General features: G+C 42.5%; 1 protein-coding gene across 3 annotated transcripts in view; it reads right to left on the bottom strand.

Annotated features, from left to right (window-relative positions):
* The window catches only part of ZFHX4 (zinc finger homeobox 4), a 160,595-nt gene that overhangs the window by 4,603 nt on the left and 139,611 nt on the right, over positions 1–16,381 (bottom strand). For all 3 annotated transcript variants that reach the window (XM_053896146.1, XM_053896147.1, XM_053896148.1), the window contains exons 6-9: positions 14,317–14,450; positions 13,837–14,037; positions 12,950–13,067; positions 6,984–12,413 (exon numbers count right to left, since the gene is read on the bottom strand). In XM_053896146.1, the coding sequence (XP_053752121.1) occupies positions 6,984–12,413; positions 12,950–13,067; positions 13,837–14,037; positions 14,317–14,450 (5,883 nt within the window). The remainder of the gene's footprint in view (positions 1–6,983; positions 12,414–12,949; positions 13,068–13,836; positions 14,038–14,316; positions 14,451–16,381) is intronic.

Genomic DNA, 16,381 nt, shown 5'->3' with positions numbered 1-16,381 from the left:
CCAATTTTTACTCCACCTCTGGGAAGGCCGACTCACTCATCCTTCACTTGATAATTACCACCTTCACTAAAAGTAATTGGCCCTCAAATAAAAGGAAATCCATCTGCTTAACTTCCAGTAGAAAAATACATTTACATTAAATAAAGAAGGTGATAAGCTAATTAAATAGCAATAGTAAATGACCGCCGAAGGCACCAAAAAACAAATAGCAGTGAAGTCACAGCTATTCATTACTAGGCCTGAGCATGGGTAGGCACGATTTCATTTTTAAGGGTTCAGATCAAGTTATCTATTGCCACTCTGACGATGTGGCTAACAGAGTACTTGAGGGGAATTGAATATATGAACACTCAACTTTATCACCCCCCAAGACATTCTTCTTCCAGGTTTGCTTCCAGTATGCCAAAACGACTCTAACCCCTTCAGAGAAGGGGAACTAAGTGCTCAGTAGGCAGACACGTGTGGGTTAGACTATGGCTCCCGTGGTAGTGGAAAAGACCTCTGCTGGGCTTCAAGTACTCCGTCGAATGTAGTGGATAGTAATAACCTATTACAGAGCCGTTTTTATGAGCTGGATAGTTGGGTGAGAAACTAAACCACAGCTCAGGAGAGAAAAGGGAATTGTAAAAGTCTGTGCCTTTCCTGAATATATTTTTTTAGAGGCAAATAAAGTTGACTGCAACAGGAACAGACTAGGAGCCTAATGGGTGGTGGTTTGTTCTCGAAGGAGGTAACGCTCACTACCAAACAATCAGAACAAGGGCTGTGATGGAGACCTAACGGGTTGATGCAAGAACTAACCAGAAGGTGAGTCAAGTTTAAATTATTAGTGTACAACTGTGGAGAAAATGATCATAGATTTAAGACAACCACCTTTTTAATATTGTTCAGTCTTGCCTCTATGCTAAATGCAACATTTGGGAGAAAGAAGAGAAAAGAAAAGAAAAAAAAGAAAAGAGAAGAGAAGAGAAGAAAAGAAAAAGGAAAAGAAAAGAGGAAAGAAAGGAAGGGAGGGAGGAAGGGAGGACGGGAGGAAGGAAGGGGAAACGAAGGAAGAAAGAAAGGAAAACAAGTGATTAAAAAACTGCATGCTTCTATTTCTTCAGCTAGGAAAAAAAACTTTGATTAGACTTCTTCGCCCAGCTGAGAAAGCTTTCTTAGGCTTAACGTTCAAGATATGCTGAAGCCCTCAACATCACTCTCAGCTTGACCCTAATCATTATCATATTACTGTCAATTAGCCTAGCTTCTTACTGGCTGCTCTTCTTTGTAACCTTACCACACCCAACTCTTCTCTGACTTGCTTTGGAATCATTTCTGTAGTTGCATCAGTGATAATCTCTAAGGAATTTCCATCATGTCAGAGAACAGTTTCCCGATATCCTCAATGGTAAGTGGGGACAGATGCTAAAAATTCCATTTTTTTTTTTTAAGTAAGAAAATTGAATCTGAAAGCTGTTAGGTGACTTGACAGAGAGAAATCTATGACTCAATGGGAGATGTGGTTTGGGGAAACTAAATTTTATAGCTGCCACTCAAAGTTCCTGTCTAATTGAATTAATTTCAAAAGTTAAAAAATACAAATATTTAAATGCAAAAAAAAAAAAAAGAAAGAAAGAAAGAAAGAAAGAAAGAAAGAAAGAAAGAAAAGAAAGAAAGAACTTGAAAATAACATTGTATTCCAGGAGAAACTGATAGCAAGTATTTACATTTTACAGAAGAATGGTTGCCACACTGGAAACACATTTAAATGAAAATGGTTTAAGATTTGTAGAGGAATGGTAGGAATGAATGAATGAATTCTTGAATCTTTAATCCAGTTTGGTGTGATAGGCTTCTTAGATTCATGGGACACAGACCAGCCCTAAGAACACTGTGAAGCAATGGAGTTGTTTGGGGGGCACCTAAACCCTCAAGTCCCTTGCCTTCATTCCTACACTACTAGGCCTTGCTTCTTTCCACTTGCCTCTCTATAAAATTTGATTTGCCAGAAAAGAACCAAAGATTTGAATATACCTATTTCTGAAAAGGCTTATTATACACTAGGTTAAGTAATTTGGGGTTTCTATAGTATTCTGATTTCAGGATATTCAATGCTATTTTCCACTTAACAGAGGATAATTCATTAAGTCAAAGGAATTAATATCTAATTATAGAATTTCAGGCCTGAGTGATTCAGGTGGAAGGAGCTTTATTAAGGACAGAAGAACCTTCCTTGCATTGCTAGAGTAATACTGTGTTGGTTGGTACTCAGCCTCTTTTGCCTACTTATGAAGCCAGCCTTAGTTTTAGGTCTAGTTCACCTAGACTTCATATTCAATTGCACCTCTCTCCACCTAACTGCTTTTGCTCCCTACCTCTAGGAAAATTGCTGGCTTGCCTGTCCGACATGATAAAATTTAAGATGAGAAATTTTAAGGAACTAAAAGACTTAAAACAGCAGTGGTAGTTAGAAAACAAAATGGATCAATACTTGTGGACCCAGCCTTTCCCATCAGATGGGGTCTGCGCATTCCTATCTAGAGATCATATAATGAAATGCCATGAAAATTTTTAGAAGACCGTGATAGCAATCCTAACTCCTATAGTCAAAGACCAGCAGGGGTTTTCAGGAATTCAACATCTTGAGGAGTAATCTGAGTTAAATAATCGGCTATTAAGTAAACATTTTAGAAGAGATGCAAATGAAGGGTAATGAACAATGAACATTGGGCCTACAGTAAAAATATAAGCTCGTAAAACAGACCGTAGCCAACTGACGTATGAACATCGGAAACAGAAGAGAAAAACTGATACAGAATAAGTGGTAGCAACTATAAACTAAATGCATGTGTAATTTTCAAGTCTGTTACCAAGTTCTAGTGCTAAAGATGTTTCGTTCCTGTTCCCTAACTCCTACTCCAGTTCTTTGAAATTTCGCTGAGAGATAAACATTTTTCTGCAGATAGTCTCCTATTGTCATTAGTTTGTTTGGTTTGATTCTCCTGAAACAGCTGCCTCTTCCTGAAAGTTATGCTTTTAGAAGAAAATACTTGCCTCACAATGAACTTAGATATAGTTATTTTCCCAGGTTTCCTTGATCTAGGTTTCCCAGAGGGAAAATTTCTTTTTGAGGTGAAAATAAAACTTATTATGTATATGGGGCCAAAGATAATTGTGCTAAAATTACTCTTATCTAGATTTACCCCAAATGTGCTGGTAAATTATATTGAAGTATGAGAAAAATGCAAAAGGCATGTTCTAAAGTTCCATTTAAGGAAATTGAGTTAGACAGTATTTCCAAACACTAATGGAAGATATAAAAATTAGACGCTGCTGAAAATGACAAAGTAAATAAGTTAAAAATAGAAAATCAAGTTATTTTTCTAATCATCTTGAGCAAAATGCCAAAGGAAGCCAACATCCTAAAGGACAAAATGTAAATTTTTCTAATTTTTTCTAATTTTCTAATTTTTTCTAATTTTTTCCAGGTATACAGGCATGTGCTTTTCTATTGCCACTTGCTCTTTTTGCATCTGGTCATGATAGAAAAAGACAAATGTGGAATTTTTTTAAGCAGAAAATAATTCATTTTACTAGCAAATGAGTAATAGTGATTAGTAATACTGAAGAGAGGGTCGGAATATCATTCAGGAAATCATTCAGGAAACAGGCACGCATGATGTATATTATTCCTGAAAGAGCCTTCTTACGATCTTGAAAGACTAAATAATTTGAAGATTTGTTGGAAGCAAGGTAAGCATTAAAGCTGGTAAGCCAGAAGAGCCATTCCACCCAAAATAGAATAAAATGGGTGATGAAACGAGGTTGATAAACACTAAAACTGAACGTATGCATTGCAACTTAAATCAAATTTGGGGTGTAGCCTTTGGAATCAGACATTACTTTATGGCACATCTCATATTCCGTGGAGTTCCTTTTTAGTGATTTCTTCAGGATGAAAACCCTCAGGTTTGCCTTCAAAGGGATGGGGTATCTTAAAATGAAGCTTTTTCTATAGTGAAATCCCATTAATGTCGGCCCAAGATGAACATGTCATAAGCTCAAAGTTTGCTCATATATGTATTTCAAGCTGGTTGCAAGAGCCCAGGGCATGTGAGAAACACAGCTATATTCTACTTAGGAAGTCATTTTCTCCTTTTGATTCCACTTAGCTGGTATGTCTACTTCTCCCATAAAGCGAGGGAGATTTTTGTTTGATGACAAATAACACAGTAGAAAGATGATGATAGAAAGATGGAGAACCCCAGCTCCACCCTATGATATAATTAAAAGATACAGCATTACCCACCGCAGGTAAATTAGCCTAAAACTGATGTGAACTGTAAGTGGGGGAACTGAGGTTCTCAGACAGGGTCCTGCTGGTACCTCTGCTGTGTTAATGTTTAAAATCCATAGCAAACAAGAACAAATGCAAGAGAAGTTGCAAATTCTAGCAAGTACGTTCACGGACCTTTTCTCTTTGTAACACTCTCTGGTCTGTTTTGGCCCACGATTGAATAAGGCAACAAGTTCATAGCACCAGATTCCTCAGTTCCCCATGCGTTTATACTGCTCACGGAAGAGATGCCTCCAACATCCTTCTGCACCTCTGATACTTACACGCAGAGCCCACCTTTCCAGGGGGGAGGATGCAAATTATATTTATGGTGAGTTGAATGAGGAGAAAGGGTAGGCTATTTAAGTATTTCATAAACATTTCTCTCCTCCCTTCTCACCTTCTCTCATATAGGACCTCTGGGTACCGGTTTCAGAGTGACAAATCAGAAGGGCGGTCAGGGAAGCGCCCGCTCTACAAGCAAGGCCTGTGATCCAGCGGAGAGAAAACAAGATGCTTTGGCTGCCGTATAGGGGGTAGCTACACACTCAGCAGTAGGGGGTAGCTACACACTCAGCAGCCATCCAAACAGACTTGTAGATGAACGCGGACACTTAAACTGTTCCTAGTGCGTGGAAAATATCAAATTATACTCTATTTTTCATAATACTTCATTTAATATTTTACATAACTGTAAATTTTACATAACTGCCCATAGGAGCTTTTCCACATCAGACATTATGTGGAAAAATCTCTATTTTACATAACTGATCCTAGGCGTTTTTCCACATAAGACCTTTTTCTATGTGTCAATAATCACAGTGATATGTGACACAGGACTGGAAGACTAACACATTCATATGCAAAAAAAAAAAAAAATCAAGCACTGCATTATTCTTAAAACAATTACTTCTGCGGGCGCCCCGGTGGCTCAGTCAGTTGAGTGTCTGACTTGAGCTCAGGTCATGATCTCCCAGTTCGTGAGATTGAGCCCCACATCGGGCTCACTGCCGTCAGCAAGGAGCCTGCTTTGGATCCTCTGTCCCCTTGCCTCTCTGCCCCTCCCCTGCTTGCACTCTCTCACTCTCTCAAAAATAAATAAAACATTAAAAAAAAACAATTATATCTGACTTAATATAAATGTACAAACAAAACATGCAATTATAGCTCTCACATTTTAAGGCCCCAAGAATAACCACCAGATAATTAAGCCCAAAATACTACTTAGAGGCAAAGTAGTTGGTATGATAGTTATGGAGAGTTACAGGGAGGGCCACTGCAGAATCGTTCTTGAGCACATTCCCATATGTGTAGATTGATTCTGCTTCTCTCCAATGCCAATTAGTCATTCGGGACGGGGGACCCAGAGGAGACAGCAGTTGGGCAAGGGGCCATTCGATATCATTGTTTTCATGTCTCCCAAGCTGAAAGTTAAAATAGGAGTATCTTCCCACAATCACATGGCAATTTTATAAGAGAAAGATGAAATCGAAAAGTTTGAAATTTATGTAAAAGTCCAATTTGTGAAAATGAAAACAGTTCAGTGTGTTTTAGAAACTTTCTGGATTTGCAACGAGCTCATTCTAGATAATGTCAAAATGTCCTTGTAAAAAAGGAAGACATCGCTGTTTTTTCTTTGTTTTGTATGAAAAACATCACTGTGAATTTGAAAAATAAAACGTACTTTAAGGAAGAAGTTATAAGAGGACCTTTTTGTTTCTGTTTTGCAGAATATGTAATGTTTATAGAACATATAAAACAGTGAGTTTGGCTGTGTGATTGCCTAGTGCACTACAGTCAAGCTTTTTCAACCCAATATAATTGGATACCTATTCTTATTCGCAAAATCGAAACTGCATAAGTTCGATTTCTCTTGATGAACACAGAATTGGGTTCATCATCTGGGGTTGCCTCAAACGACTTTATAGTTTAGTTATAACTTAATTATAGACCTGGGGTAGGGGTGGGGATAGAAAGTCATAGAGTTAATATCAATATATTTCTAAGGTTTTAAATTTACTTAAATAACAAGAAACGACTGATGCTACAAAAATAAAAATCTTATAGCAATGCTAAATTGCAAATTATCACAGAAGTCATATTTTTAGGAATTAAACTTTGAAGGTAAGTTTATTATCTGTTAGGTGTAACGTAGGTGAATTCCTGTGTCTAGAGGACCTTGAAGTTTTGAACGTCCTGGTACTTAAGAAGAAAAAACAAAACAAAAAAACCCAAAAAACAAACAAAACTTTTCCTTGGAAAGAACATAAATTAAGATCCAAAATATGTATTATTTAATGCTTTGCTTTATTAATATGTATATCGAATATTATGCCACGTTTGTGCTAAAATGCCACTTGAAATCAGTATTAAAATGATTATAGAAAAAGAATACTTCTGAGACCTAAGGGTGTAATGATACAGATAATTAATGTATTTCTGAGACACTGCTATGACCCACCTAGTCTTTATTCTTCTGTATACATTCAGGTTGACTCACTTTCTGGTTCTTAATTATAGCCAGTAAAATATATATTTCAAATAATGTAAAGATTTCACTTCCTGAAATGAAAAGAGACCCATATGTACCCCGTTCTTGGTCACCTGTGACCGGCTGCCTCATATTAACTTATTAATTAGTCTGACTCTCCTGGAAAGGACTTACTGTTTGAATTTTGTGGAAATCCAGGCAAGGAGGATGGACCATTCATTCCAGGGAGCAGAACCGGAGGGAGGCCGGGGAGTCCTGGGTAGGCCGCCGGCAGACTGATGCCATGGAGGGAGCCGCTGTCCATCATGCCTGGCTGCTGCACTGCTAAGCCCAGCACATCTGAAGCTTTCTTGATACGATCAAGTTCTTGCTGTGCCATCAGCTGTCGAACGGTGGTCGGAGCCAAGTAATCTTTCTCCCGATCGAGCTGGCTCCCCACGGTCTCCCTCACTTTTGAAATGTGCTGTTTGGAGAAAATATGATCTCTGATGGACAAGCGGGCAGAGTACTTCACCCCGCAGAGGGTACATTCCGGTTTGGTGCCTTCTGTTCCACTTTGATTAATCATGAAAGGCTTCCCTATGTTAATTTTAAACTTCTTTTCCTTTGCCCTTGCATTTTGGAACCACACCTGGACCACGCGTTTGGGCAGGCCAATCTCATTGCCTAACATCTCACATTCTTGCATGGTGGGAGTTCGGTAGTCACTGAAGCAAGCCTTGAGAACCTTGAGTTGAAGATTGCTCATTTGGGTTCTGAAACGCTTGTGACCTGGTCGATCGTTGCTTTTGGATTTAAAAGGATTGCTGGATCCAAAGGGATTCGGTGAACTCGGGTCTGCTATGCTGGATGTTTCGCTGCGGTCGGCATTGTCATCGGGGTCATCTGTGATATAAAAGCTTTGGTCGTGGTCGCCGTCCTTATCATTGAAATGGATGGAGGGACTCGTGAGAGAGAAGAGAAATTTTTCATCGCAGACCTCCGTGGTGGGTGTGGTCGCGGGTTTTGGCAAAGCGTCCAGAGTTTTGGGCTCTTTAGGAGATAGAGCTGGCTTCACATCTCCGGAACTTCCCGTGGTGCTTTCCATCTCAGCGGTGCCCTCGTCGCCGGTGGTGGCGTCACTGATCGCTGTATTAATCGATGAAGTCTCATCAAAATCAGTTTTATTTTGATCATACCCTGCCTCAGCAGGAGGGGCATTTAAATTCTCTACATCCTCAGAACATTCTGCTTTAAAAGAGGAAGGGCTTAGAAGATTCTTCGGCGACAGCTCTGCGGTTTTGCTCACAGGCGTGGACACTGTGGAAGCCAATTCGTTCTCACTTGATAGATCCATTTTAGTTAGCGGCAGAGACGGATAATCAAAATAAATGTATTTCTGAGGGCTCTCTCCCCCATCTTCTGCTGATATCAAAGGGCTTGGTGGCAAGCTGTAACCCGCCTGCTTTCCTTCATTCCAGTGCCGAGAGCGGATGTGGCTTTCTAAGGCTGACTTTGCCTTGAACAGGGCTCGACAGAAAGGACACCGTTTGTGGGACTGTGCTGGGCCCACTGCCCGGAACTGGCCTTTCCTTTCTCGAGCTCGGGTGTTCTGGAACCAGACTTGCACCACCCGTTTCTTCAGCCCCACTTCACGTGCAATATGATCAAGCATTTTCCTGGTAGGGTTGGAATCCAGCAAGTACTTCTCATAGAGTATTTCCAGTTGTTCCGGGGTGATTGTGGTTCTCAAGCGCTTATCGCGGTGTTGGTCCTCACCGCTGTTCCCTCCCTCCTTTTCACTGCAAGCATTGTCCTCTTTGTCATCCAGTTTCCTTTTCAGGGAAGCAGCGACCGTCGCGGGCGCTGTGGCGTGGGAGGAGCCGGTCTGAGGTGGCATCTGTGCCAGAGAACCACTCAGCAGCTGTCCGGTCATCAGCGGGTTGTTGGGGTCGAATATCATGTAGGGCATATCCATGGGCCTTTCCAAGAAGGGCGAGTGGAGGAATTGGTTTTGAGCAGCAAGGAAGTGCATGTGCTGGTGCTCCTGCCAGAGTTCCAGAGTGGGGAAGGCAACCGTACACTGATCACATTGGTATTGTAGTAACTGTGGAGGTAGACTGTTCTGGAGAGAAGTCATGGAAATCTGCAGTGGGCTGGAAGGGACCGGGGTTTGCGAGGCTGACGGAGGTCTTCCGACGAGTGGGGGTTGTTTCGGTGGCTGGGGCTGTGGCGGAGCTGCCGAGGCCTGGGGTGGGTCTGAGGAGGTTGACGCTGATGGCAGGGCTGGCTTGCTGCCTTGAGAAGGGGGAGAGGGGTCACTCTGCTTTGGCTTTTCTGTGGGATATTCGGGTTTCGGAGAGGTCTTCTCAAGGTCCGGTTTGGGTGACGGGATCAAGGGGGTGCTCGTCCCGGAGCCAGAGCTCGCTGCAGGGGCAGCAGGGTTTTTGGCCGCGTCCGTCTGACCAGACGCTGTGCAGTGCTTATACACCACTTGGTCGGTGGCATCCATGGAGTCTTCGGTTTGGCTCTCATCTTGGGCATCATCATCTTCATCCTTGTAACACTGCTTCTTCTGATGCGTAATCAAGTCAAAGATCCGGGGGAAAACCACATTGCACTTTTTACACTGGTACTGCATGTTGCTTGTTCGAATATACCGTTCGTTAGTGAGTTCCCTCTTCTCGTTGTCTTTCGTTTCTGCTTGGTTCTCGTAACTCTTGCGTGCTTTCTGACGAGCATTCTGGAACCACACGACAATCACCCGGGTGGGGAGATTGAGAACAGTGGAGAGTTGTTCTATTTCATCATCCTTTGGGTAAGCGTTTGTGTCGAAGAAGTCTTGGAGAACCCTAAGCTGGTAGTCGGTAAATCTCGTTCTAGAAGACCTTTTGCTGAACGACGCATCCGATTTGTAATGTTCTAAAGAGGAGGGCTGTGGATCAATTCGGATATCTTCCAAAACAGTTATGGGAGGGTTACTGAAGTTGTAGGGTGAATCCTTGTTTCGCTGCCGTTCCTTAAAAAGCGTATTTCGAAACCAGTGCTTGATAACTTTTTGAGAGAGGCCCGATTTCTCCGCCATTTCTTGGATCTGCTCTTCACTCGGGGAATTGTTGATGTCAAAGTAAGCCCTCAGGATTTTTAGCTGGTCGTCGGTAATTCTTGTCCGCGGGCGTTTGAACTGAGAATGCCTTAAGAAGTTGGGATCTATTCCGAGCTGCTGTTGGCAAAGCTGAGTGAGATCGGCAGACAGAGTGTCCATCTGGGGCAGCTGCAGGGCGAGCTGGGGAGGGAGTGCCGGGTGCTGCACGGGCTGCATCATAATGGAAGGAAAGAGTGGAAGGTCCAGAGAAACAGGCAGCTGGACCTGGGGGGGAGCCGAAGGGGGAGGGGGCGGGGGAGGGGGCGGGGGAGGGGGCGGGGGTGGTGGCGGAGGGGGAGTGGGTGGTGGTGCTTGCAGAGGAGTGGAAACCGTGCTTGGGAGTTTCACAGGACCCAAGGAAGAAGGCTGCGGAGGAGCTGGAGGCAGAGGAGGCGGGGGAGGGGGAGGAGGTGGCGTTTCTGGTGAAGATGGCGAAATTGGATACAGCTTGTCATAGGCCTCCCTGTACTGACGAGCAAATTTTTCTAGTGCTCCGTATGGAAAAAATTGCCCGTGGACATGTTCTTGGTGACTCTTCAAAATAAGAACATTGGAAAACAACTTGCCACACGTCCCGCATTCCAGTTTGTCAGTGTTTTCCCCTTCACCACTTTTGCCCTTCTTCTGTACCTTCTGCCTGTTTTCGTTGTACTGGATGACCAGTTCAAAACCAAAGTTTTCCAATAAAGCCTTGGCTGCATTTCCTCTGGCCCCCGAAGCTATTCGGGGAGGTGGGATGCAGGGTTCCGAGGATTTTTGCTTCTTGAGGTCTTTGCCTTCTTTGAGTCCTTCGCCTTCGCTGGAATATTCTTGCTTTGGCTTTTCTTGCTTTTCAGCAATCTCTTCTGCCTCCTTGTAAGACGGCCCGTCTTTCAGGACAGGGCAGTCTGAACTGGCTCCGCTCGTCTGCTCTTGTTTCAATAATTTGCTTGCTGCCTGCTGTTGCTGCTGTTGCTGTTGCTGCTGTTGCTGCTGCTGTTGCTGCTGCTGCTGCTGCTGCTGCTGCTTCTGGGGCTGCAGCTGGGGCTGGCTGGCCTGGTACTGTTGTGCTTGTTGCTGTAGTATTTGCAGTTGAGTTTGGCCAACGTGGTGCTGGGTTTGAATCTGCTGCTTCAAGTCTTCCAGCAAGGATCCAGCCATTCCTGTCATGCCGGGCATGCCAAACGTGGCCGAGCCGGGCAAGCCCAGATCTGGCCCCAAGCTGAACTCCGTCCCAGGGATGTAGAATGGGAAGAGAAACTGAGGCTGCTGAAACTGCAACAGAGCTTCTGGGGTCATAGGGAAATGAGGCAAAAAGGCGGGGTTGAGAAACTGAGGCTGAAAGAACGCGGCCTGCTGTTGTAACTCGTGCTGTAACTGCATCTGGATTTGTGCTGGTGACTGCAGTGGGTGATGGGTAGGCTGGGCAGAGATTAATTCCGGGGTTTGCTTTTTATTTAATTCTTTGGCATCTAAGTGGGCATCTTTGCTGCTTACTGTCGCTAAGCTCATGGAATCTAGCATCCCTTGGCCGGGACTACTGTTGGCCGCCATGCCGTGCCCACCAGCCACGTGGCCGCTCGGCTCCAGCTTGGCAGCCCTCGCCTTCGTCTGGTGGAGCACGGACCTCATATGGATTTCCAGTGTCGAGCTTTGGCTGTACGCAACGTTGCAGATGCTGCACTTATAGGGTTTGTTATCTGTGCTGCTGTTGGTTTCTTGCGGAACAGGACTGGAGGCTTCCTGCAAAACCTTCTTCAACTTATGCAGATGAGAAACTGAATTATAATGGACCAAGAGAATGTTCTTTTGGGTGAACGACTCTTTACACACTGTACATTTATACGGGCGGGATGGATCCAGGAATTTTTCCATCGTAAAATTTGGCCCTTTTCTAAAAGGTAAGGTCCGCTTTGGTTCGGAGCCCATGTCATCAGGAATAGAGCTACTGTCGCTTCCTACAGGACTTGCCTTCCCTTCGTGGTCCACCTCATACTCTCTCTCCATTTCCTGCTCCAGGGCATGGTCGTCCTGTGCCATAGGTTCGCTCTCCGCCCAAAGTTCACCATTCACGGGCAAGGAGGCATACAGCTGCTGAAGTTCAGCTTCACTCAGCTCGGGGTGGCCTGCTTCCAAGTGTTTTTTTAAAGCCTGGAATGTACGGAAACTACGCTGGCAGAGATTACACATCGTCGCAGCCCGAATCGCGTGATACTGGGAATGTATCTGAAGCTTCTGCATAGTCTTGAAAGCCAGACTGCAGTGGTTACAGCGATACTTATAAACGTGGCGGTCCGACACCGAGAGTGGTTGCCTTTTTTGCTGCTCACTCAGCTGGTCTTGGAGAGCGTCAGGGACTTTCACATCCTTACTGCTATTTTTATTCCATTCTGACACTTCCATGGGTTCTTTAGTTGGTTTCTGCTCCTCACTCTTTATTTCCACGCTAGCCTTTGAATCGTCAAGACCTGCTGCACTTTTGTCATCCACTGGACTCTCGCCTGTGTAGAAGAAAGCACAAATAGGTCGCTTACCGGAAGAAAGCCTACTGCTTAAATGCCGGTAAATATCGTTAGGTGGGAACCTCTAAAGATTTCCGCTTAGTTGATTCTTTGAAGAAATATTTACTGAGCAACTACTATGTGCCAAGCACTGTGCTTGGTGCCGGGCATGAACAAGAAATCACCCCCGACCTCAGGGAATTTCAGGAGAGGAAAAAAGGCAAGTCAAAGGTAATTACAGTATGCTGCAATCAGCATGATATCAAGGGCCATAACCTCAGTGTTCAGGAATTAGGACACACAGACTATTCTTGGTCATCGACACTTAAGTTCCCCGAGGGCAGTAACAGATGAACAGATAGGTCCAAAATATGCCTTGGAAAATGTTACTCTTGGAAACACCACAGTTTTTTCCCTCTATGCTTAAAAACAAACAAACAAACAAAAACCTTTGATAGTAACAATCCTGGATCGTCCCCACAAATGCGTGCCCCTGAGCGTGTTTTCCCCTAGATCTTGCTCCCAGGCTGGCGTACCTGAATATTTCCCAGATGCCTCAGCTGTGATGGCTGCAGATGTGTCCCGCTCCGATTTCTCAGAGGCAGCTGCTGGCAGTAGCAAACTGTTCGGCATCATCACATCAGGCACAGGCACCTGTGAGAACCACAGGTGTTCATGTCAAATGTAGCCCAGAAATCAGACTCCATCACATCTGCATTTGGCAGGAGCATAACCCACTTAACATTTTTCCAAACGAAAGCGGGGACATTTTGTGGATCTTACAGGCCAAGGCTATCCCTTTGAATTTTACATCAATGGTGTTGCGATGCTGTATTCTTCTTTTATTTTTTAAACTACGATTTGAAGGTTTTTGTAGGTCTGTTGTTTTAAAATGATAACCAAGAGATTTTGAAACTCCGCACGCCCACATGAGTCATTTAGTTAACATAGCCGATAAAAAGTAAGACGGTAAAATACACTACTGAAGGGGCACCAGGGTGGCTCAGTCGGTTAAGCGTCCAGCTTCGGCTCAGGTCATGATCTCACGGTCTGTGAGTTCGAGCCCCGCATCGGGCTCCGTGCTGACAGCTCAGAGCCTGGAGCCTGCTTCGGATTCTGTGTCTCCCTCTCTTTCTCCCCTTCCCTTGCTCGCTCTCGGTCTTTCTCTCTCAAAAATAAACACTTTTAGAAAATTTTAAAAATTTGCTCCTGAATAAGCTATGCCTTATATCATTTTTTTTTTTTTCCCCTCCAGAAGCAAAAGAGAGAACAAATGGGGCTTGGTTGTGATTTCCATAACACAGTCTGTAAGAGAGCTTTAAGTGGGCAGAAAAAATAAATTCCTCAACCAACAATTACAGATTTTGCACTGAGACTCTTGCAGAGAACATGTCACACGTGCATCAACATGCGGTATCCTTACTGTCATAAGCAGCTTCTCCACACAATCCGGAGACACACTGTGCAAATGCGTCAGATGCAGCTGGAGGTGCATTTTGTTGCTGAGGACGTCCTGACAGAGCGGACAGCAGATGACCGGCTGCACCGAGTGCTGTGACAGGACATGCATCTGGATACGACTTTGGTCCCTACTATTGTAGTTGCAATAAGGACACTGAAAGAACTGGAGAATATGGAATAAACATGGCCGCTGTTAGTTGACGCCCTCGGATGACTTCAGAACATTAGAAGTAACACCAAGAGTTCGTTATGCTGCTGATCACAGTATCTACATACACTTCAACAGCATGAAATCGTGTGGGGCTCTATAACCCTCAGGAGCAACAACAACAACAACAACAACAGTAACAATGATAATAATAATAACAGTCAACAACAACAGTAACCACGATAATAATAATAATAAACAGGTTTACACAGCAAAGGGAAGAAATGTATCTACCTGCTCGTGACAGAATTTGTTGTCCTCTGCAGGTTTTGATCTTTTTGTCGCAACATCCTCTTCTTTCGCCAGCAGGAGTGGCTGGGTCCCCCCTCCCACACTGACTTTTAGCTCCTTTTCTGGTGTGATTATTCCTGATTCCCAAAAAAAAGAATAGAACACCTCAATTTTAAAAGACTAACAATATCAAATTCTGAAAAATGACATGTTTTTCAAATAGCTCTGACTCTAAATCCACTGAATCCTTAAAATGACTGAACAAACACTTTTAAATGATGGTAATCTCAAAAGGCAAAAAGCACACTTCTTTTTATCTACTAAGTGGACTTTATAAATATATTTTAAAATGTACTTCTGTCTCATGTTTAGATAACCCTAGGTGACCTTGAAAGATTCATCCAGAACACATGCTCTCTGGTGTCTCAGGATGCCTTTATCACATTAAAGCTAATCTACTCCCATTCACAAATGCTAACTTGGAAAATAGTTCCTTTGACTAACATTTAATTACTTATCTTTCTTCTAAAATCCTTGGACACTGAAAACATTTCAAAATACTGAGAAGAACTGACTAGTTATAATTCAGAAACTAAGCTAATATTATTACGTGGTGTGTACAGGATTTAAAAATTACATATCTGTCGCTGCTTTTTGCGATTTACGTTTTACTTCAGATGTTTCAGCAGTTGGCCGTAAACATAACATCATGGCCCGGATCTCAAGAAGACAATTGTTTTATGAGGTTAATCCGAATATTCGGTGTTAAAGATGGTTTAGAATTTTGCCTAGATGAACAATGTAATGTGCAGGGGCTTCACACACATCAAAGAAAAGAGTGCAATTCTAATTTCCCAATCTAACAGAAAATTCTTTCCAGCATCAATTTTCCCGATAATCTCCTCTGTGAGGCTGGATATTACAGCGACATTGGGTAGGCATGTCACATACATCTCACGACAAACACAAAACCTCATTTACCATCCATTCCAATCTCATCATAGCGCGGCATCATCTGACCTTTTTTCTGCTGTTTATTATGAGTATTTCTAATTTTAACTTTCAATTTTCACCATCTTCCAGTCAATTTGCAACTAAATTATTTCCAGGGTGAGGACACTATCACTGGACAACTGGGTGCAAATACATCTTGAAATGCAATGAAGCTAAACCATTGATTGCTATCAGACCCCGCGTAAATATAGAGTCTAGGCGTAATCTGATTGTATGCTGTGCATGAAGATTTATCTTGATTTTTTTTCAATCCACATACGGTTCGTATAAATGAACAAATTGCACCTTATTGCAAAATAACCCAGTTTTAATTTAAAAATAAGGTCAAGGATGTTATGGAAACAAAGTAAAAACGAACCAAAAAATATGTTCTTTTTCTAACCTGAATAGAGATGTGTGTTTTTTACCATATAAATTTTAGGAATTTCACATTCAGAAAGAAATTTAAAAGTAAGGTGACTCTGAAGAGACCAAAATTTAAAAAAATAGAAGTTAAATGACACAACGACAATAATTTTATTCCCTCGAGGTTTGTGGTAGGTACAGAATTAGCACTATGTTTCAACAAATTACACTGCTATTGATTTCTGGATTTACAAACATTAGATTTTATTTGAATTAGTTCATTTGTCCTGTATATACATGTGCCTTGGAGAAATTTAGGTTCTTTGTAAATATTTGAAAAAAATGATTTATCATATTTGTATTTGAATGAACTTAAATTTGAGACTGACTGAAGGATTTCATTCCATTGATTAAACAATACCCAAGTACTTGATATCCAAAAGTTAGGTCAAAAACAGGAATGTTTATCTCAGAATTAATTCTGGCATCAAAAAATATGTTTTTCCTTCTCAAAACAGCCTTTTTGCTATTGTTTTAAAAGTGTGAAAAATAACATTAGGAAGACACTATGCTATACAGTATCTTGCAAATAAAACTTACTCCCTATGGTGTCAGATCAAGTTCTATAAAATGTTTGCATTTAAATCAGCAAATGTCTACCAGTTGCTTTCTCCTGTGGAACTGAAAGAGTTTTCTTAAAGAGTTCCTT

This window comes from Panthera pardus, unplaced genomic scaffold, assembly GCF_024362965.1.
Source record: "Panthera pardus isolate Hobbes unplaced genomic scaffold, ASM2436296v1 HiC_scaffold_7, whole genome shotgun sequence".
Lineage (NCBI taxonomy): Eukaryota > Metazoa > Chordata > Mammalia > Carnivora > Felidae > Panthera > Panthera pardus.
Note: the sequence above shows the minus strand (reverse complement) of the source record. Positions and strands in the feature narration are given on the sequence as shown.